General features: G+C 37.8%; 1 protein-coding gene and 1 non-coding gene across 3 annotated transcripts in view; one reads left to right on the plus strand and one right to left on the minus strand.

Moving 5' to 3' along the window:
* The window catches only part of EIF2AK3 (eukaryotic translation initiation factor 2 alpha kinase 3), a 61,446-nt gene that overhangs the window by 14,995 nt on the left and 22,839 nt on the right, over nucleotides 1–23,612 (plus strand). For both annotated transcript variants that reach the window (XM_032469788.1, XM_032469787.1), the window contains exons 3-9: nucleotides 14,843–15,037; nucleotides 16,510–16,643; nucleotides 18,283–18,517; nucleotides 19,309–19,471; nucleotides 20,444–20,584; nucleotides 21,326–21,448; nucleotides 23,304–23,524. In XM_032469788.1, the coding sequence (XP_032325679.1) occupies nucleotides 14,843–15,037; nucleotides 16,510–16,643; nucleotides 18,283–18,517; nucleotides 19,309–19,471; nucleotides 20,444–20,584; nucleotides 21,326–21,448; nucleotides 23,304–23,524 (1,212 nt within the window). The remainder of the gene's footprint in view (nucleotides 1–14,842; nucleotides 15,038–16,509; nucleotides 16,644–18,282; nucleotides 18,518–19,308; nucleotides 19,472–20,443; nucleotides 20,585–21,325; nucleotides 21,449–23,303; nucleotides 23,525–23,612) is intronic.
* Nucleotides 15,210–15,281, minus strand: TRNAT-GGU. Its single transcript has one exon. It is a non-coding gene; the product is annotated as a tRNA-Thr (tRNA).

Consider the following 23,612-nt stretch of genomic DNA (forward strand, 5'->3'; position numbering starts at 1 on the left):
GACTGCTACCAGACCCATCTGCTCTCTAGTAAACCCGGCCTGGATTCTTTCTGGAGCACCCAGGCAGGAACGTGGGGGATGGCACTGCCCACCCTCCCCCCTCGCTGTATGCTAAGCCTTGACTAGGCTTCCAGAATGCCTACTGCTTATCGGACAGTATAGCGACAACACCTGTTGAAAAGAGTGAACTTCTCTTGAATTGTGAATTATTAATACAAATAGCAACTTGACTGTAAATTACATAAAACGCTTGAATGTAAAAGAATTTGCACAGAAAATGTAATGTAAAAAAAATTTCGGGCGTAACAGTCAAGTGAATTACGACTCAAACTGAATAGTCACGTGTTTGTGTTCTGCTGGGAGTGTGCTTGGGAACGCACGTTTTGCTTTATTTTTAAACTAGACAGAAAAGGTGATGAGCAAAATCCGAAGATTGTAAGCGGTTACATTTGAGGTAATATTACAGTGTGTTGTAGTGGTGCAAAGCATGTGTGTTCTTACAGACTAACACATGCACACTCACAAAAAGATAAGTTGCATGGTGTGACAAATAGTTGTAATCACCCGCGTGCCACTGAGTATGTTTAAACTATAAGCAGCTAGTCAAACTTGAAGATTTTTTTATGAATAGCAGTTATATTTGCTGATTTTAAAACTACAGTTCAGTTTTCTCATCGTCCCCAGTCCTTACCATTTTCTGTAGTTTATTAGAACTTTCTTATTTTAAGTGTCCTTTTTCCCACTCACCCCCAACCGTAGATCCTTTGGGTGGAGTGCTTTGAAACGTTGAATCACAAGCATACTTTAAAAGTTTGTGTCACCTTTACATGATAAATGAAGAGCTCACTGACCACCTTCCATTGCAGGGAAAGAGAGCCTAGACCTCTTTGCATTACCTAGATTTTAATTTTCTACTTTACACACATGCAAAAATTTTTACTAGATTTTACTATTGCCCCAAGTTCTTGGGACCATTTCTCGAGACTGTATGTTTACCGTGTAGATATGCTATGATAATGTTGTTCCCGGAGCTGTAATGTACACGCCATGTACTTGACACACAGTGTAATCCTCACAGCTGTCCTCCTGAGGTTGCTCTGCTGGTGTCATTTCATAGAAAAGGAAACTGAAGCTCAGGGAACTTGAAGTCACAGACTGACTAGATGCATAGAGCTGGGATTGAACCCGGCCTTGGCTGACCGTATTCCGTTCCTCCCACCCCAGAGCCCTTTCCCCATCTTGTGTGTAACCACTTCCCCTTTACAACTCAGGCTGTTCATCCAGTGCAGCGGGTCTCAAACTTTATGGTCTCAGGACGCTTTACATTCTTAAAAGCATCCGAAGAGCTTTTCCCCCACCTCCATGGGTTATATCTTCAGCCATATTAAAAATTGAAACAGAAATTTTAAAAACACTTACTAAATCATTGAAAAAACTGAACCCCATTGCATTGCATGTAGCATAAATAACATTATTATAAAGAATCACTGTATTTCTCCCAAAAAAATTTAATGAGAAAAGTGGCCTTGTTTTATATTTTTGCAAATCTCTTTAATTTCAAGTTTAATAGAAGTCAGTTAAGTTTTCCTATATGCTTCTGCATTCAATACGTTGCACTGCTGTTTGGGTTGAGCTGTATGAAGAAGAAAATCCATATGTGGTTGGAAAAAGGGAGTATTTTAGTGGCCTTCTCAGATGACTGTGGTCATTCTTTTTTGATAAGACACCAAAACAAATGGAAGTTTCTTAAAGGTTAGTTGCTCTTGGGCATCTGGAACGTTACCAATGAACAGTTGTACTGTTACATTAACCCCCATTGGTCTATCTGGCCTTTTACTCATGCGTGATTATCTACCATTACTTGGAAAATATTAATTCACTGAGTTAAACAGATCTTCCAAATGTTGACATATTTCCTCATACAATATTTTTTAAACTCAAATTTTTTACTATCACCTCTGATCTCATCAGGAAAGTCTTTTGAGTCCGGGGAAGCTGTTAGGCTCACATTGGTAGATATTGCTTTTCCAAAATTCTAATTTTCGCTCAAAACCTTGATTTTATCACTAACATGGTCAGTTATTCTCCTTAAAGTGAGAAGTTCACTTGGTTTATTTTTGAGAAAATGTTTGCGAAATACCCAAGTCTCGCAACCTTAGTTCTCTCAATTTTTTTTTTCAAATAAAAACAGAGCTTCACGATCAGTGCCACTAGCTTGTCCACTCAGAACTCAGTCCCACAAGTGCTTTTCCTTTTTTTTTTTTTAATTTTTTTTTTTTTTTGGCGAGGGAAGGTGATTTGGTTTATTTACTTATTTAATGGCGGTACCGGGAATTGAACCCAGGACCTTGTGCATGCTGGGCATGCACTCTACCACTGAGCTATCCTCTCCCTCCCCCTACAAGTGGTTTTCCTCAAAACATGCTTCAGGGTGTGACAGAAGAGCTTGATGCATTCCTCCTAGTTAGTTGTGTGGACTAGTAAAAGGATATTCACTCAGCTCACTATTAAATTAAATTAATTTTTATTGTTTCATCCAAACATTTCTTGAGTGAAACTTTTCTTCTTCTTCTTCTTCTTTCTTTCTTTCTTTCTTTTTTTGCTGCCAGAGCACGCCAGTGCACGCCAGTGCAGGGACAAAGACTGCTATTCCGGTGCTTGATTCCTGCCAAGGCACCAGCAGATTTAGTCACCATTGCTTTTACACCATCAATGCAAATATCACCACAGGAAAGGCAAATAGCACTTTATTATGAAAACTGTTTGACCCTCTGCATCTCAAACAGAGGCCACAGACCACACTCTGAGAACTGCTAATCTAGGATATTATAGAAATACTATAAGAATATTTGTAAGATTATAAACATATTAACAAGGAGACAGGACTGTATTGCGAGCTTGAGTCACCTGGTATTCAGCAAGATGTGTGTCGCTCAGCATCTAGAAGTTATGTTCAGAAGCTGGACAAAAAGAGGAACAAAGACTGCTATTTGAAATGCCCTGAATTGGATGTGTAGACTAATGGTACCTTTCTAAATATATCTGACATAATATTTTATGAAGCTCCCTAATTTTTGGTGAGAAGTAGTTAATTTTCTCTATCGGAAGCTCAGTGTTTGATAGTAAAGGAGGTGGAGGGAAGAGGCCTGGGTGTAACTGGCGGAAGGAATGGTAGGGAGATAGAGTGGGAGCCACCCAGGTGACAATAAGTAGGTTCATGACTCCATCTGGAGACTCTCCTGTTAGAATGTCACCTTCTCCAAGTTTTCATCAAGAGTGGTACGAAAATGAAACCAATTAAACCCAGAAGGTCAGAGAAGATGTATTCTCTGTGCAGTAATTATTAAAGTGATTTATTAATCTGATGAGGAAAAGCAAAGGATAAAGGATTTGATAGACTGTATAATAAATTTTAAGTTACTAGTGATAGAGGAATTGGATCACGTGTACTTTTGCCAGAACAATAAAGTAAAAGCAGCAGAGGAACTTTTTAGGCTGTGTGGGGCTGTGGAGGAGGGACTAGGAATCAGGGGCTTCTAGTCATGATCCTGCCGTTCACTGGCCATGTGACCTGGCTAAATTATTTAATTCAGTAGAGCTTTCATTTCTTTCCCTGTATAAAGTTATGGGATTGGACTAAATTTCTAAAGATTGTCCTAACTTCAGGACTCAGGTACCATCAAATGCATGAAACACCCAAGGAAATTATCCAGAGGGATTTTTTTGTTATTGTTGTTGAAGTATAGGTCAGTTACAATGTGTCAGTTTCTAGTGTGCAACATAACGTCCCCAGCCATATATGTGTACATATGTATACATATATATACATATATTCATTTTTTCATATTGTTTTTCATTAAAGGTTATTACAAGATAGTGAACATAGTTCCCTGTGCTATGCAGCAGAAACTTGTTTTTGTAATCTACTGTTTAAAATATATTTTTATTGAAGTATAGTCAGTTTACAATGTTGTGTCAATTTCTGGTGCACAGGAATGTTTTGACTTCCCTTTTTACTACATTTAAGGATTCTTTTTTAAAAATAGCGCAAACTCATTACCACTAGGTGCAAATCTCATTAATTCTCAGCCTGCTCTGATGATGTCCTTAACCTTTTCTGGTCCAAAAGGCATATAAAATAGTTTATTATGTTGCTTTAGACATGTTTTGATTATGTCAGTGCAAAAAGAAGTTCCCAGAGGGTAAGGGAGATTGACAGTTCCATTAAAAACAAGTGTTTCGCATTATATTTAGAATGAATTGTGTGCTGCAGGAAGTGATGCCTTGGGACACAGATTTGATTCTGTGCCCTCTTTCCTCTTGACTAGTTATTTATAAACTTCCTCAAAAGAATACTGATATAAACCAAACCAAAGCTGCGCGCATGCGCTTGAGCATCCAGGCGCGTCTGTGCGCGTTACAATGAATGATGAACCTAAGATTTACTGTTAGCTTTAACAGATGTGCCCCAGGTTTTAAGCCTAATACTTTTGACGGTAGCTAAGAATTTTGTTTTTAATTTTCAGAAGGACCATCTGAGGTGAAATCTGATTTGCTTTCCTCTGGTAATTTACATGCAGATTCAACCTTGAAAAAGCACTAAGTAGATTTGGCTGTGGTTCCTCACTGGCTATCTTAAAATTTTGTTTTGTAATTTTGCTTTTCTTTGGGCTCTCTGGGTGGCATGTGGATCACAGTTCATCAAATCTAAGTAGATGAAATGGCCTTGAACTATCTACTTCTCTGGGCATAAATACAGAGACCTTCCTTATCTGTTTAGAATGCATATTATAATTGTATATGTATAACTTGTCTGTCCTTAGACAATACTTTTGTCTTTTCTTTACTTAGAGATACCATATTTGTTTTTTGTTTCAGTTTTCTGTTAAAATGTCCTTTTTTTTCCTCTTAAAAAGAACAAACAACTCTGTTATAAGTCTATAGTTAGAGTTTGGGGTTTTGTGTTATTTTATTTTAGGCATGTTTCTCCCCAAGGGACACACAGGCCTTTCTGTTTCAGACAGGTGCAGAAACAGACAACTATGGTGCTAGAGCTTTCCAGCCTCCTCCCCACCCGAACATCAGACTGCGTTCACTAAGAAGGGCCGTCATAGGTTGGGGGGGGAGTCCTTTGAAAAGAATACACTTTTAATGGTTACTTGATTTGTTCACAAAGGGTCCATTAGTAGACTGTTTTAAGTATTGCTTTGTTAAAAGAGGATCTATAATCTCTTTGAAAGATTCTCTAGTTTATACTGAAAGAGGTCTGGTCATTTTGCAGTTTTTCATTTGTACATAAACAAGCTCAATTTTAGCCTTGGATGAGCACAATGTAAGATGGTGGTTTACTTGGAAAAGTCACTGTCAGTCATGTAGCAAGCCTGTATTTACATAATTGCTTAGGTTAATTGCTTTTCTTTTAATTATAGAAGAGAAACAGTGCATTGACTTAATTTTGTTTTATTAATCCCTCCGCATGGCTGAAAACAATGCTGCAAACTAAATCCATTTATTCCAGCACGCATGTTGCCAAGTGAGAAATTGATTTGACTCTGTTTCATGCACATTATTTATCTACCTTATGAATGTATATTAATCTAAGTGAAAGTAGAGTGAGTTAGTAAAATCTGTATTTTTCACCATGAATGCAAAAAGTATACTTAAAAATTTAATCTGGTAGTTTTACTTGAGGCATTCTGTTTTGTAGGTTGAGGAAAGAAAGAATGAAATAATTATTATCTACTTGGCATCTCACTGCTCTTGAGCATTAATTCACCATCTTTGATGATCATAAATACCAAGTCACTTCAGGATTTGGTTTTTTGTCTGCATTTTCTTTTTCTTTTCAAAAAAAAAAAACCTATATTTACTTTTAAGCGTGTCACATAGGGTGCCTCCTCTGACTAATGCTCGGATCTACTAAAAGATCTCATAATCCCTCATGTCAGATCACCTAACTAGTTATTAACTGTGATCACCTAACTAGTTGTTAACCATAATGCTCCCCTCCTCGGTCTTTGATGTGTGATTCCCAAAAACACTTTACTTTCAGCAAATAAGCTTCCTTTACTCTCCTCATCATGATGATTTTAGTTTTCATTGCAATTCAGGGAAATTTTTTAAAAAGCACTTCCTCAACACAATGATGTTGGAACATCTTTTTTTCTTCTTCTTCTTTTAAAGTCACAAATAGTCAATTTTGGCAACTAGCAGTCTAGTCAGTTGTTCATTTTACTTTATTAAGAGTTACCATTTTGTGTTCCATATGTAGTATAACACTGTTGAAGAATTAAAATATATAAAAATAGGCCTGTTAACTTCTCTTTAATATCGTTTGTCTTTGTGGTCAACAAAGTACTTTACGAGCCTTCAGAACTTCTATATCCAAAGGAGGTTGTTAGGGCTGATAGAGATTTCTGGTAAGTCAAAGACTGGTTGCTGTTTGATATATTTAATTCTTGCATTGAATTCATCTGTATATAGTTTTGAGGTTTTGTTTTTAAATGAGTGTTGTGAATCCAGGATTGGGAAAGAAATACAGTTGACTCTTGGAAAATGTGGGGGTTAGGGGTTCCAACCCTCCATGTGTGGAAACAACCCCATATAACTTCTCATTGGGCCTCCCATATCCACGGTTCTGCATCCTTGAATTCAACTGTGGATCCTGTTGTACTATAGTATGTATTTAGTGACAAAAATCCACGTATTAGTGGACCCTTGCAGTTCAAACCCGTGTCAAGGGTCAGCTGTAATTGACATGGCATAATTAAGCTTTCTACTCTCTCCTTGAATTTACTTTTGGAGGGACTATTTGAATTCTAAAATCTTTATTGAAATATTTGTAATTTGTTAATGAACCATAGTCATTTCTGGAGTTTCCTTATAGAGAATCCAAGCAGGCTCATGGTGAGTTTATAGGTGGTCAGATAAAGAGTTTATATTTTTGTTTTTCACTTTTTTCTTTAACAGCTTTACGCATATATATGCACACCCACAAATTACCTGAGGCTCAAAATAGCAGCCGTCAATCTTTACATCTACATAATAACTTGCTTGATGAGCACTTTATAGTTTACAAAGTGATATCAAACCTATTCTTCTTTATTCCTTAACACAGCCTTATAAAATAAATATTTTTACTAACCCCCCTTTCTCAGATGAGAAAATTGGGGCTCAGAATGGTTCAGAGGTGTGTCTGATGGAGTAAAGCGGAGACGCAACCTTAGATCTTTGTACATATGTCTTGCCCTCTTTCCAATATTTCATGCCTTTTGAAATGCTTCAATACTTACCACTGTGTTTGCATTTTCTGTTCTAATAATTATAATTCTTAATGGGCCTTATCAGGACTAATTACTCAAAGACTTCGTAGATATAGCAGACTTAGCATGGTGCTCAGCACACTTAATTACTTCTTAAACTTTTCCCTAGTGAGAGAGTCAGAGGTACCAGAATTTAACACATCCAAGACTGAACTGCTCTTTAAGAGGGCAGGAGTCTTGCAGGGTTGTGCGCTGGGGTTCAGCAATGCCTGGGACAAATGAGACGCTTGCTGTCACGGAACTTACGTGACACTACGTGGAGCCATCTGGGGAGACAAATCTGAAATGACTATACTGTATATGTCATAATTGAGCTGTGCTAACTGCCACAGGGAAGGGTGGGACTAAGAGAGACTTAGCAAGAATACCCAACCTACCATGCTTGGGGGTCAGAGAAGGCTTCTCAGAAGAAATGATGTTGACAACTGAGATCCTATGAGGAGAAGGAGCTGCAGGAGATGGGTAGAGAGGCCACGAAGGACTGCTCTGGGAGAGGAAACAGCCTTGCAGTGGGAATCATCATGGTGTGCTCAGAGCAATGGAAGGGGAGGGTGGCCAGCAGTATGGGAACTGGGGGCGAGCAGGAGAGATGCGCCATTGGAGGAAGCCAGGGGCAGGCTCTTCCAGGTCCAGCAACACATGTGAAGTGTTTTAGATTTCATCCAGAGCCATGGGAAACCATTGAAGGATTTTAAGTGGGAGAGATTCCTCCATAGTCAAAATGGAAAGGGTATATTTTGACATTTTCTTTTGCTGAGACTTTCAAGGAGACTGATAAATCAAAGGGTTGTCTCAGTGAGGCATTTGGATTATAAGCCAATTATCTCTAACTGTGGATGTATTTATATTTATAAAATATGTAAGGATTCACACCAACTAGCATTTGGGGAAATCTGAAAGAAAGCAGATTTCCTACTAAAATCGTACTTAAACCAATCTCTCCTGTGCTCTACTGACTACATATGTAATATGTGGAGTTTAAATTCCCTGTTGGAGCAAACTGATTATACAGTATACCTTTGCAACAATGAGGGAAATCTGAATAGTAGGTGATTTTAAGGAATTACTCTTAATTCTGTTAGCTGTAACATTGGCATGGTGGTTACTTCTCAGCAATGAGTTCTGAAGTACATTATTGGTGAAATGACATGATGCCTGTGATTGACTTTAATATACTCTCGTTAACAAATATACATAGTGGATGAGCAGAGAGGGGCAAAGTGTTGATAATTGTTGAAACCGGGTGACAGATACATGGGGGTTATCTTGTTAGTATCTTTACATTTTATATGTTGCAAAATTTTCATGTTAAGTTAAAATAAAGTTGACTATACCCCCCAAAGTGTGTATGTTGATGGTGGGATGTTGGGGGGCTGTGGGGTGGTTGCATAGAAGAAGGAAGAACCAAATGAAATACATTTTTTTCATATAAGGCGACTCTTTATTGAAGTGTAGTCGATGTACAATGTGTTAATTTCTGGTGTACAGCATAGTGATTCATTTATACACATATATATTCCTTTTTGTCTTCTTTTTTTTTATTCTAGACCATTACAAGGCATTGAATATAGTTCCCTGTGCTATACAATAGGTCCTTGTTGTTTTATCTATTTTATATATAGCAGTGTGTATCTACAAATCCTGAACTCCCAATTTCTCCCTCCCTATCCTCTTTACCCTCTAGTAACCATAAGTTTTTTTAAAGAAGACTTCTTGTTTGTTGCTGATTATATTCATATTAGTAGTGAAACTTCCTTTGTTTTCTCAGTTGAAGTTCCTTCTACCACTTGAAAATGGAATTCTTATTCTGTTCTGATTTCAAATGGCAGGCCTTTGTGTGTCTGTGTTAGAGTTATTTTTTATTTTATTTAAAAAAATTTTTTAAATTGAAGTATAGTCAGTTAACAGTGTTGTGTTGCCGTCCTTGATCATATGTGCCACCAGTATTCATTATGCCTTTTAGATTTTGTTCAGAAGCAGCAACTGAATTACTTTACTAAACTGCTTTGTGATGGCACAGATAAAGACCTTGATTGGATCTTTGGTACTGAGTTTGCTGGCTGACTTGACAAACCTTTTGTTTTAAAATTATTAACAGGAAAAAACAAATAGAGGGAAAGAAATCCAAATAACAAGAATTTACATTTTTAAAAATGACTAAAGGGGGAAACAAATCACCTAATTAGTCTGAGCTGCAGAGCAGCGAACCAGAACAAATCGCTACTTGCAGAGACCTATCAGTGGAATGTGGAAGTGCATCGCCATAACCCACATTTTTTTATACTAAGAGACTTGCAGCTGACCGTCCGGGTGACTCATTCCTGTGCTGGGAGGGTGAGGTAATGCTCTTGTGAGGGATGATGTCATCCCTCTACCTGAACCGCATGCCTATATCGCTGCTTGTGGCTCTCAAGGAAAAAGCCCCATCTGCTCCCACATATGCAGCCTGGAAGGCTTTGCAGGGATTGGTGCAGAGGTCAGCAGCCCCGGGTATGACTCATAAGCAGCCAATTAGCGAAGAGCATCTAAAAAGTGAACTTTAAAATCATAATCCAGAAATATGACATGATGATCGAGTATTGAATCATTATGCTTTTTTGTTGTTTTGGGTTTTGCACTTTTTCTCATTGAGTAATGCTGTTGAAGGCTTAAAACAAGGCGAGTTTTCTCAGGATGGTCAGTCATATGAAATCCTCTTGGTTGTTTAAACCATATTTTTAATTGCAGATAAGTTTGTTTCCTTTTACATTTGGAAGCAAAGATGAGTTTTAGTTCCTATTAGTCTGACAGATTTTTTTTTTTGGCAAGGGGGTTGGTTATCCTTAGGTGCCAGTGTGTTCCCTAAGGACCTGCTGCTTCTTTAGGGGAAAATAAGTTGTTTAGTGGGAGAGGAAATCAGTAAAAATAAATGTTATCTGTTTACTGCAGACCCGCTAACCCCTCTTCCTCTTTTTGTAGTGACGCACACCTGCTTTCCCCAGTTTGTACTCAGCTAGTACCACTGTTGATATGACAGATGACTGAGATGCCTATTTTTAATTTTATCATAAGTTGAATTTATTGTTCTAAGTAAAGAGAATAGAGAATACCTGACATAAGATGGAAGATAGAGGGCAGTAAATACTTGATTTTCTAACTGATATGTAACTGAAAATGGGAGATCGTATTGGCTAAACACTGCAATACTATTATCCTAGGGTATGTCTACTATGACCCAAATCTGTTCTTAATGACAGCTTCAGGTCAGGCATTCTACAAAAGATAAAACGAAAAGTTTTAATTTTTGAAAATAAAATCTTTTCTCTATTGTTACCAAGAAGTATAAGAAAGCAAAGAATAAAATAATAATGTTAAAACTCTAAGATAATATGGGATGGTACACGTATGTATACATACCGATGCCATTAGAGAGTTTATTAAAAATCAAATGTTTTTTCATGAGTGTTCTTTTTTTTAATTGAAGTATAGTTGGCTTATGATTTTGTGTTGATTTCTTTTGGGGGGGTGGAGGAGGAGGTAATTAGGTTTATTTATTTATTTGATGGCGGGACTGGGGATTGAACCCAGGACCTCACGCATGATAAGCACGCACTCTGCCACTGAGCTATACCCTCGCCCCCTCAGATGTTTTTTCAATCAGGAGTAATGGTTGAAGATCTTTAAATATCCAGACTTATGCTGAGCCTTCACCTTAATGGAGCAGCCTTCTGAGTTTAATCACAGCACTCCTGCAAGGCTCTGGAGTATCTTTCTTTTCCTTTTAACCTCTTATTTGGAAGTGATTTTAAACTACAAAAAGTTGCACACTTTTTGGTATGAAAAGTAGTACCAAAAAAAAAAAGAAGAATACCAACCCTCATATACCCAGATTCACCTGCTCAAAACCTGTTTGCTTGGCCATTTGAGGTGTGTGTGTCTCTCTTACCCCCCAAACCCCCATACGCACTTTTTTTTTCCTTGAAACATCTAAAAATAAGTTAAATATCCCATCTAGCTCTTTACTCCTAAATTCTTCGGTGTGTATTCCTTATAGAGATATTTTCTTACTGATCACAGTACAGTTATCAATTTCAGAAATTTCTATTGACACTTATTGTCCATATTCCAGTTTTATCCATCTCCTGTAGTGTCTTCCACTCCCAGTACAGTGTCTAATCTAGGGTCACGTCGGACGGTTACTTGTCACATCAGCCTCTTTTAATCTGGATTTTTTTCCCGCACAGACTTTATCTTTTATGACATTGGCATTTTTGAAGAATATAGTCTTTCTGACCTTTTGTTTTAAAAAAATTAGAACCTTCTTCATTTTGTGCTTATTTGATGTTTCCTGGTGATTAGATTCAGGCTGTGCGTGCTTGGCTCAGAAAGCCACGTGGGTGGTTTTACGTCCTTCCGTGGGATATCATGTCTGTCACTCATTTGATCGTTCAGTCGAGGTCGTGCCTGATTTCTCCACTATATAATGACTGTTTCTCTGGCTTTTTTTTTTTTTAATTTCCTGCAAACTGCTTTTTTCCAAAAAATAAGCAGTCTGTGGGAAGATACTTTAAGATGATGCAGATATGCTGCTCCCCATGAAAATGTTCACCTGGATTGAACACCATGGCTGATTTTTGCCTGATATAGTCTCTACTGCGGGATGACTGCAGGATGCTAATTTTTCCAACTCCAGCCCTCCCTTCATGGTTACCAGCAGACACTTGGTATTTTATTGCAGTAAAACTCTCCCTGCTCCCCCATCTGTTGTTTATTTTATCTGTTATCACTATCGAGTCATAAATTCCTTATTTTTTCAATGCTTTATGATTCATTACCTAACTATCCTGGTGTTTAAATTCCGGATGTGGTCAGTGACATGTTTCCACCATTTTTGGCGCACATCTTTACTTTCTAGAATAATAAAATGTTAAATGCTCATCTTGTACCTGCCCTGGCCCCACCCTGGCGTCACCGTTTCTCCCCGGAGCCTGTGTTCTTTTGGTGGGGAATGGACTTAGATCACAAAACCCGGGCACTAGGTTTGAGTGCATTACTTTTACAGCCACCGTATCAACATAAATATGTATACATGAGCATACCTGGTAAATATTTCTTAGAGCTACAATAAACAATTTTTGAGAATGTAATGGTGTCTCAGTTTATAGGTACAGCAAAAAGTACAGTATTTAGGGATGAGAAGATTTTTGTCAGCAAACTTAGACTGCTAAACTTTTCTTGGATTTCAAAGCAAAAACAGTAGTGATACTAGCTTGAAGGTCAAATCGGATTGCTGTGGGCAATGTTGGTACCGGAGAGGGTTCCAGGGGGAAGAAATGACGTTGACAATGACATAACTGAGCAATAACAGTAACATTAAAGATCCTGCTTTGGTAATGAGGCCTGATGTCCACCCACGTGGGGGAAAGTGAAAGACAGGGAGGAGGAGCTTGTTTGAGGTCATGTTTAGAGGACTTTGAACGTCAAGACTTAGGATTTGGGGTCTTTAGTAAGAAGATAATGGGAGCTGTTGAAGATTTTTGAATAGTGTCATAACAAGCTTAACTCTGACTCAGAGATTAATCTAGAAGATTCGCCAAGGTTAGATTGAGGAAATTCCCAGTTAGGTAAAGAGGCTATTGTAATAGTTCGGTTAGGAGACATAAAGATTTCAACTATGAAATGCAGGAAAGAAAGGGCTTAGATTCGTGGTTTTCAGCCTGTCCGCTGTCCTCCAGAAGCCCAGGGGTGTGGGGCAAAGCTGGGGGCGGGGGAGGGGGAGGGGCAGATATATGAGCTGGGGATCAACTCAGAGCTCTTAGTGCCTGTGAAGGATCCCTTTAAAATATCCCTGAAAGTGTCCCTTTAAAGAAAGGATTCTTGCTGCTTAAGGAACAAAGAAGTACACAGAGAAATTTTGTTTAAAAAAAGTTAAGTTGGACATTTGTTCAGAGTGTTTTAAGCTCATACTTCGTTCATAGTCCCTTTTCCTGAAGTTTTCAGCCTTGATGATCAGGAAAATAGTTGTCATTAGCTGAAGTAAGTCAAATTGTATATATTTTTTTCTTTTTTTTAAAATTGAAGTATAGTCAGTTTATAATATTGTGTCAATTTCTGGTGTACAGCATAGTTTCAGCCCTACAGATACATACGTATATTCATTTTCATATTCTTTTTCATTATAGGTTATTACAAGATACTGAATATAGTTCCCAGTGCTATAAACTTGTTGATTATTTTATATATAGTAGTTAGTATCTGCAAATCTTGATCTCTCAATTTATCCCTTTCTACCCTCTATCCCCGCTGGTAACCATAAGTTTGTTTTCTGTGTCTGTGAGTCTGTTTCTGTTTTGTCAATAAGTTCATTTGTGTCTTTTTCCTTAGATTCCACACATAAGTGATCTCATAGGTATATTGTATAAATATACCACACGTCCATCCCCCACTCTGCCCTGTTCTACTTTTTCTTCATCGCATTTATCCCCTAACATTCTCTGTGATGATTCAGTATATTCTTTGTTTCCTGACACCGGAGTTTGAGCTCCACAGTGGCAGTATGTTTGTTTTAATTTGTTTTGCTTACTGGCCTATCCTAAGCCACAGAATAGTGCCCGGCACATAGTAAGCCCTCAGTGAACATCGTTCAAAGAAGGACGACTAAGAGCATGAAATCAGGAAGCTTGGCTCCCAGGCTTCTAGCTCGTAGCCGACTTGAGAAAGTGAATAAAAGAAAGCTGGAGACGGATGCTGCTTAAATCAACCTGCGTTCCTTGGATCTGAACCTAGGACAGTCATTGGCCTGGATAAAACAGGCCTGGAAAAAAAATAGTAATAGTTTTTTAAAAAGGCCTGGAAAGTACTGCATAAGCCATCCCTTTGCTAGGCAGTCATCTTCTACATTAGCTTCGTAATTGCTGTAGGAAGTCCTATGGTAACTGTTTCTTGAACTCACTTGATCACAAAACTCTCTTTTGGTAACTCACTAATTGTTTAAAAAAATTTTTTTTTATTGAAGTCTAGTTAACTTACAATGTTGTGTTAGTTTCAGGTGTACAGCAAAGTGATTCAGTTACATGTATTATATATATATATATATATTCTTTTTCATATTCTTCTCCATTATGATTTACTACAAGATAATGAAGGTGGTTCCCTGTGATATATAGTAAGACCTTGTTATTTGTCTATTTTATATATAGTAGTTTGTATCTGTTAATCCCAAACTCCTAATTTATCTCTCCCCCACCCCCTTTCCCCTTTGGTAACTGTAAGTCTGTTTTCTATGTCTGTGATAATTCATTTATTGTTGTGAAACACTCTTGGCTCATGGCAAACAGAGTTTGAGAAAAAGCCATCCTGGAGTATTACCTGTAGGTCCCAGGGGAGGTTGGCAGTTCTTTTAAGTTGGTTTTGGTTGATGAGCTGTGCCAGTCCGCATGCTGCTCAGAAGGAGGCCGGAGTGCAGCGAGCTCAAGACTGCAGCTCCGCCTTAAACTGCTCTTACAAGTTAAGATGCGTTTAAAAGTTAGCTTGTGTTTTAGGTATTTGGGAATAAGATGATCATCCCCTCCCTGGATGGAGACCTCTTCCAGTGGGACCGAGACCGCGAGAGCATGGAAACAGTTCCGTTTACAGTTGAATCACTTCTTGAATCGTCTTATAAGTTTGGAGATGATGTCGTCTTGGTTGGAGGAAAGTCCCTCACTACGTATGGACTCGGTGCATATAGTGGGAAGGTGAGTAAAAACGTTCGATTTATTTAGGGAGAACCCAGAATAAATAGAAATAGAAGAAATAATTTCTTAAACTGTGCTATTACTGGTTGAGGTTTGTTATAATTTTCCCCTGAAGATATCGTTTATTTTTTGGGTTTTGTTTTTTAATTTTATTTCATTTTTTTTCCCTTAATGGGGGCACTGGGGATTGAACCCAGAACCTTGTGCACACCAAGCACGTGCTCTACCACTGAGCTATACCCCTACCCCCAGGATATCATTTGTTTTAATTGAAGAATCGTCAAGTGGCAAGGGGGGAAATATTATTAACAGAAACTAAATTTACCCAAGATAACAGAATAAACAGCACAGCCAGGACTAGCAGGAGGAAGAGAATTAATAACTGTGGTCTGCCATGTGTCAGGTGCATTTCACATGCATCATTTTGAAATCATCACAGTATTTTTTAGATTTTAAAATTTCCACTTGGATAGATGAGGAACCTTCCAAAGGTGAATGATAATCCTGACGTTAAGAATAATTGCTACTACTTATTTATCCAGTTTGACCCTATAACAGGGGGATCCAAGAGGAAAGTTTGTACTCATTTTACAGATGAGAAAACTGAGACTCTTTAAAGGCTCAGAAACTTCCAAGGCCAGATTTGACTTAGATCTGTGTGACGATCAAGTCATGCTGTTAATGACCTAGACTTTCTCCAGTGTTAGCGCTTAGGAGATAAGCACACTCTGCTTCTAAGATTGGATCTTGTAATATTAATCCATTATTGGGAATAACTAATTAAAGACATGCTTTTTAGAAAGGTAAAAAAAAAAAAAATCTTTTTTTAACCCCTTAATGCCTGGTACTTGAATATTTATCTATAGGTTTGAGACTGAAACAAGGCAGAATAGAGATCTTTGGTCTTGAGTTTTTCAGACTTCAGCGACTCCTTGTCTCAGTGTCAGGTCCATAGGCCCTCCCTGTTCTTGTACATGCTTTTCTGCCTTCTCCATCTTCTCATCATAAAAGAGTCTTCCTTTTTCCTTGGATGAAGACCTGAAGGAGGCACTTTAAAATACTACAGCTATTAAAAAAGGTTCAAATTTTTAAAGACTATTTCTGTTATAGGGCAATACTGAGGTTGGTTTTTTTTTTTCAATTTGCCCAGAACTTTATTAATGATACAATGACTAAGACATCACAACTAGCTATCCATTTTTTTCCATAGAAATGCTCAAAGTAAGGCTAAAACAGTCCAAATTCTTAAAATCATTCCCTGAAAAAAATATTCAGCAGTCCTTTTTTGGTTCTAAAGGTTTCATTTCAGGAGTTGGTGGTAATCCAGCGGATGCTTCTTAATACTTGGGTACTTTTTACACATCTCCCCAATTTCCTTTCACTTTTTATAAATTATAGAGCTTGTTTTTTTTTCACTGTCTCTGATCTCCTGTAACTTTTTCTCATTCCTAATTTTGTATCTGCCTTTTCAGGTGAGGTACATCTGTTCAGCTCTGGGCTGTCGCCAGTGGGACAGTGATGAAGTGGAACCAGAAGAGGGCATCCTGCTTCTGCAGCGCACCCAGAAAACCGTGAGAGCGGTCGGACCTCGCAGTGGCAATGAGAAGTGGGTATTCAGATAGCGCTGCTATCGATGTTTAGAAGTGCAAGACCGGAATTCACCGGCTTTTTCTTTGTGGAGATTTTCTGATCTTGTTTCCCTAAAAGCATCCTCCTCTTTTGAGAGAAACGTAGCCCCTAAATTTAAAATGGCCTCATGATTATTAACAGATCCTGAACTAAACTACTCACCATGTGCTTCAGCATACGGTAACCGGGAGGAGCCCCGTACAATGAGTGGATATTGGCTTAGTCTTAGGTTACTGATATTTTTTATAACAACCTCACTGATCAAAGTTCTTTGAATGCAGAACAAAGCTAATGTGCTTTGTTTCACTTGGGCCTGTTTGACTCTGCAGTTCTCTCTAGTAGATCATTTCACAGGTTGTCGGACAGTCAGATCTCAATTTTAAAATAATATTTTAATCCCTTGTCTTCAAGTTTTAAAGTATAATTTATTTGGGCCACTTCTTTCTTGTTTCCTTTTTCAAATAATGTAAATTTTTACCTTTAAAATAATATGATTGGATTAGACAGATTGGTCGTAAATGACATGCTTGATTTTTTTTTAACCTAATATTTAAATTTTAAATTGCTGCGCAGTAAAAATAATTTTAGATACCATCTTCATCTTTGAAAGTGAACCAGGCTTTCTCAGGTTTTGTCTAATCTGATGCAGTGTAATTCAGTTTCCTTTCCTGAAAACTGTTTTCTCAAATTCGATTAAGAATGAGTTCTTTCTCCGTTCACTGGACTGTGAGTGGGGCTTTGCATCTGCTGACAACCTGACCTCCTTTATCCTGGTGGGGTTTTATTTCCTTAAGTGTATGGGTGCTTGCTGGCTGCTCAGCTACCTCAGGAGCAGGTGTTCAACTCGACAGAACTTGAGTTATCAGAACGGGGAGAGCCTGGGGTCTAAGATCCATGTTCCTTAAGTATCTATTTTTTAGCAGATGTTGAGACTTCTAGGGCCATTTTATATCTCAGAGTCAAGACCACTATACTGCCAATAGTTAGGTGATTTTTCTGTATGTTAATTATAGGGGAAACAATATTGCTACCACTTTATGGATATATGGACAGTGAAACTCAGACAAGGTTGAATGACTAACCCGATCTCAGTCTAGAGATCTGTGATTGCAGCTGAGGTGGTAAGACCTTCAGGCTTCGTATCCTGGGTGACATTGCCTTTCGAGGCTGCATTTGCATAAAAATCTAAAACTGATGCATCCATCTCGCCTTTTACATTGGTTTATTGGGATGTATTAGTTTCTCTGCACTTGAAAAATATGCCCAGACTTTAAGAAGTAAGGCACACTGCAAGCTGCCTCATTTTAAGGTGATTTTGATGGGTTTTGAGATAATCGCCCTGATTTGGACATGTGAACATCTGTTGATTTTTGAGAGATGCTCTGCCTGGCAGCCGTTGTCAGTTCCCATCTCTCAGAGCCCATTTCTAAAGGGTCAAAGTCACGCCCTCTTGTGGCGTAAATCAGCAGAGCACGCTTTTCCAGAAGATTGTGTTGAGTTGCTCCTTTTCTCATCACCAAATTTTACTGTTTGCTTCCTCGCTCTAGAAGAGTTCTTTATTATTTGGTGCCTTTATTTAAGTGTAAATTTCTAAAACACGCCTTTGTAAATTTAAGGTGGAATTTCAGTGTTGGCCACTTTGAACTTCGGTATATTCCAGACATGGAAACTAGAGCCGGATTTATTGAAAGCACTTTAAAACCCCATGGAAACAAAGAAGAGTCTAAAATTATTTCAGATGTGGACGAACAGGAAGCTGTCATGATGGACACAGTGATAAAGGTCTCCGTTGCCGACTGGAAAGTTATGGCGTTTAGTAAGAAGGGAGGACATCTCGAATGGGAATACCAGGTACCTAAAACCACTGAGAATTTATAACTATGTTTTTTTTTTTCACTTTCTCAGTTTGACCAGACATGTTGAGTAGAGGGAAGTGACTGCCATTTCGGATTTTCAATATATCCTCTGTGCTTTAAGCAATTTGTGATTTTACATCTATTAGAATGGCTGTTACAAGAAAGATAAACAATTGGTGAGGATGCTGGTGAACAGTGTGTAACAGCGTATCTCTGTTTTTTGTTTTGGGGGGTTTTTTTGGCTTAGGACAACAGAAGTTTATTCTTTCACAGTTCTGGAAACCAGAAGTCCTAAGTCAGGGTGTTGGCAGGGCTACACCCTCTTGGGAGGCTGGAGGGGAGAATCCTTCCTGGCTTATTCATGTTTCTAGAGGTCCCTTGTCTTGGGACTGCAATTTCAATTACAAGGGTACCTTTGTACACTGTTGGTGAGAATGTAAATTGGTATGGCTATTATGGAAAACAGCGTGGAGGTTCCTCAGAATGTTAAAAAGAAGTGAAGAGACTAGATCTTAAATGTTCTTAAAACACACGCACACACAGTAACTGTGAGGGGATGGATATGTCAACTAACCTGACTCTGCTAATTATTTTTCAATGCAACATGTATCAAAATATCACACTATACGCCATAAATATATACATGTTTTTCATTTGTCAATTATACTTCAGTAAAGCTGGAAAAGTAAAAATTTGAAATCTGTGGTTTTAAATGATATTTCAGGAGTTGGAATATACATAAATGTGCTTGAAGTTATATAAAAGTCCTTCTCCATTTTTGTTTAGTTTTGTACGCCCATTGCCTCTGCCTGGTTGGTGAAGGATGGCAAAGTCGTTCCCATCAGTCTTTTCGATGATACGAGTTACGCCCCTAATGATGGAGTTTTAGAAGATGAAGAAGACATTGTGGAAGCTGCGCGAGGAGCCACGGAGAGCAGCGTCTACCTGGGTGAGTGGGCGTCTGTTACCGAGTGATGGTTCGTCCTGGTGTCTAGGTTTTATCCCTGGATTGTTCCTTCCTCAGGTGTGCCTGTAGCAGCTTTAATTCCTAAGTACATTCTCTGGCCTTAAGATTGATAACTTTGATTTCCACTCCTGCCTTTTTCTTTCATTTATCCAATTCTGAAACTTAATTACTATAGCATACTGTTTTTCTCTGAAACCTTATATTTAAAAGGCTTAGAAATGTTGACATTATATAGCATGATTTCACATCACTTATATTTCCTCAAAGTCTAAAATGTTCTACATTTGCATTTGCATTCATATTTGTATATTTACCAATTTACTCCTCCTTAAAGATGATTTTTTTTTCTGTGCATCTATACAATCTATCTGAAAAACAAAGATAAAATGCTGGTATGCTGCTGGGCAGTTGAAAGCCTTTCATATAATAAATTTTGAAAACCCTTGAATCTGATTATTTTGAACTAGTTTTGTGGTCAAATACTCATTAAATTCTTTAAATTCTTTCAAGGTGGTACCTACCCCTCAATCTCAACGAAGTGCAAGAATTTGAAAGAATAATAACAGGTCATACATCATGTGCTATGGTGGTATTTAATATCTCTGGATAGGTTTTCTTAAGGAGAAGGTTAGGTCATTTAAGCTATTAGTTTCATAAAAGTACATTGATTTCTTTGAATTTTTCTGCTGGAAGAGTTATCTGGTAATTATCGAAAATTATTCAATGAGAAACATTGCAACTTGTGTGTAACTTTTCCTTCCCTATTTTTGTTTGAATAACCTTTGGGTCAAATTTGAGAGCTTCAGGCACGATTCTTTGAAAAGCGCTGTGTGGCACACGACACGAATAGATAACTGGAATGAATCTAATTTTATCCAATCGGAAGTGAACCTTTTTGGTAAAATTGTTGGTGCTTGATTCTAAATGTAACTGCCAATGCTTTGGTTGATTCAGGAATGTACAGAGGCCAGCTGTATCTGCAGTCATCAGTCAGAATTTCAGAAAAATTTCCTACGAGTCCCAAGGCCTTGGAATCTGTCAATGGTGAAAATGCCATTATTCCTTTGCCAACAATCAAATGGAAACCCTTAATTCGTAAGTGAATTGTGAACTTTTATAAATGTTATTCAGGCATCAGAGATCTAATCGTGACCATCTTTGCCCGAGTTTTGAACATCACAGAGATCACAACTATGACCTACTCTATACCTTCTGATAAACTGGGAAGGTATTTTGGACTTTAACGAATTTTAATGGTTATTTAGAACATGATTTCATTGAAGCAACAGCTGCTTCTGTAGAAATCAGTGTTAATAAAATACTTCTCTAGGCAGCTCAGAAAAACTCTTAACCATTCTCTGATTATGCTTTCGTATCATTTAGCTCTTAGTTTATTTATATGAAGAATATTTATGAAAATTTATCTGGTTATCACATTGTAATCTTTGAGACATTCAAATGAGTTGAATTCGAATACTGGGCCACCCGCTTCCTTCAGTTATCTTTCTATACCTTGCAGATATGTTTTTGATCACATATATCACTTTTTTTTTTTTAATGGAGGTACTGGGGGTTCAACCCAGGACCTCATGCCTGCTAAGCACGTGCTCTGCCACTAAGCTATTACCTTATCCCCTCACATCATATTTTAATTGCTTGTTTACATGACTCATCTTCTCTACAAGACTGTGCTTTTCAAGGGAAAGAACCTTGGGCCATTTGTTTGACTTAACATTTTTGAGCTGAACCACGGTTGAATATTTTTTTTTTGAATGAATGAAGCACACGAATTCTCATTAAAGTCATAACAGTTAAGATTTTTCCATTTTTTTGTAGATTCTCCTTCCAGAACTCCTGTCTTGGTAGGGTCTGATGAATTCGACAAATGTCTAAGTAACGATAAGTTTTCTCATGAAGAGTACAGCAATGGTGCCCTTTCAATCTTACAGTATCCGTATGGTGAGTTTGATTATGCTGGCATTGGAAATGCTATTTTGTTTTCCATTTTTGTTTTGTTTTGTTTTGGGAATGGGGAGGTAATTAGGTTTGTTTGTTTGTTTAATGGAGATACTTGGGGATTGAACCCAGAACCTCCTGCATGCTAAGCACACACTCTACCACTGAGCTATTCCCCCCGCCTCTATTTCTTTTAATTTCTTAATTTGAAATTAATTCATAGGATTCAAATGAAAGGTAGTCAATTGGAGGGTAGAAAATAAAATATCTTGGGAGGCAAACATGAGTGGTGGCCAAGGGTACAAGCTCCAAAGTCAGATTGCCAGGGTTCAGATTCTAGTTTTGCCACATGCTGGGCTGGGCACACCTACCTTCCCTGTGTCTCTGTTCCTTCACCTGTAAAACAAGGATATAGTCACCCTAACATCTGTTGATTGGGTCGTTTATAAGGTCGAAATGAGATCGTGTACGTACGGCCTTAATTAGCACCAGGCCTAGCAAATAGTAAGTGTTCAATAAGCATTAGTCCTTGTTATTAGCTCTCATTTAATTGTCAGCCTATACAATAAAATCTGTATAGTATCAGCCCGTATAATGAAGGAAATACGTGTTTCCCACAGAGCTATGTGAAAATGCTATAAAATGAGGTTATTTTAATTTTGTCCTCCAGCAAGAAAAATCAGTACAAAAGTCAAGAATAGGTGAAATTCGGCATGAAATAAGTATTTCAAGTTAGGATATTTTCAGATATGAAAGTCTTTTGAATGGTTGGATATTTAAAAAGTCCTCAAGTCTGCAGTAGGCAAAAATATAGACTCCTTTTTGGTTACCCTAGATGCTCAAACTGCAAAATTATTGTAGCATATAAATTAACATAGGAGGCAAAGGTACAGCTCAAGTGACAGAGCACATGCTTAGCATGCATGAGGTCTTGGGTTCAATCCCCAGTACCTTCTGTAAGAATTAATGAATAAATAAATAAGTAAATAAATAAATAAATAAACTTAAAAATTACCTCTCCCCACCAGGGAAAAGAAAAAAAAACCCTAAAATAAAATAATAATAATAATAAAGCTAATTCCAAAAAAGTAAATTGATTAACATATAGCACAGAGAACGATATTCAATATCTTGTAGTAATCTGTAATGAAAAAGAATATGAAAACGAATATATGTATGTTCATGTATGTACATCGGAAATTAACACAACATTGTAAACTGACTATAGTTCAATAAATAAATAAACAAATAAATAGATTAACAACAACAGCAACAAAACCCAGGGGGCTCTGCTGAACGACAGACCACAGTCTAGCTGGTACTGACCAAAATATAAAGTAAGAGAATTGTGTAATCTGCCCGCGTGGCACAAAATAGATTTTATAGAAGATAAAAAGACAGGCTGCTCTCTAGGACAAGCTCAGTTTGGCAGCCTAAAATGAACAAAAGAGCACAGTGGAGCTGTTTTCCTTTCAGCTGGTGAAGAATGAGTAATGGTAAAAGTTGGTATTTTATTGATGCTAAATGAAAATAAGGTTTAAAATCCTTCAAGGAGGTTCGAGTCCTGTCTGATTCTTCCTTGCATGTAAAGTGTTGAGTTATTAATGAGGTAAGGAATGGAGTAGCCTTTAAGGTTTTTTCTAGTCTTAGTATTCAATAGAAAGCAAAGGTAAGATGCTTATGGAATAAAGGAAAACCTATTTGTATAGAAAGAAGGAAAAGCAGGGTCAATGAAATGTGCTAAAGAATTTAGAAAAAGGAATTGTTATTATAAGTCAAAGGAAATTAGATAATTTTTAGCAATGAAAGGTGGATCTATATTTAAAGAGAAAAACACTTTTCATATTTGTTTCTGAAGATAATGGATATTACCTGCCCTACTACAAGAGGGAAAGGAGCAAACGGAGCACGCAGATCACGGTCAGGTTTCTGGACAATCCAAATTACAGCAAGAATGTCCGCAGGAAGGACCCTGTCCTCCTCTTACACTGGTGGAAGGAAATCGTTGGAACTATCCTGTTTTGTATTGTAGCAACAACTTTCATTGTGCGCCGACTTTTCCATCCTCACCCTCACAGAGTAAGACATTTTTTAGAATCGAATTGATTTCGAAGTGTCGGGACTAGAGAAAGCTTATAGTATGTGTGGGGTGGGGAGTGGGGCAGGG

Source organism: Camelus ferus, chromosome 28 (genome assembly GCF_009834535.1).
Source record: "Camelus ferus isolate YT-003-E chromosome 28, BCGSAC_Cfer_1.0, whole genome shotgun sequence".
Lineage (NCBI taxonomy): Eukaryota > Metazoa > Chordata > Mammalia > Artiodactyla > Camelidae > Camelus > Camelus ferus.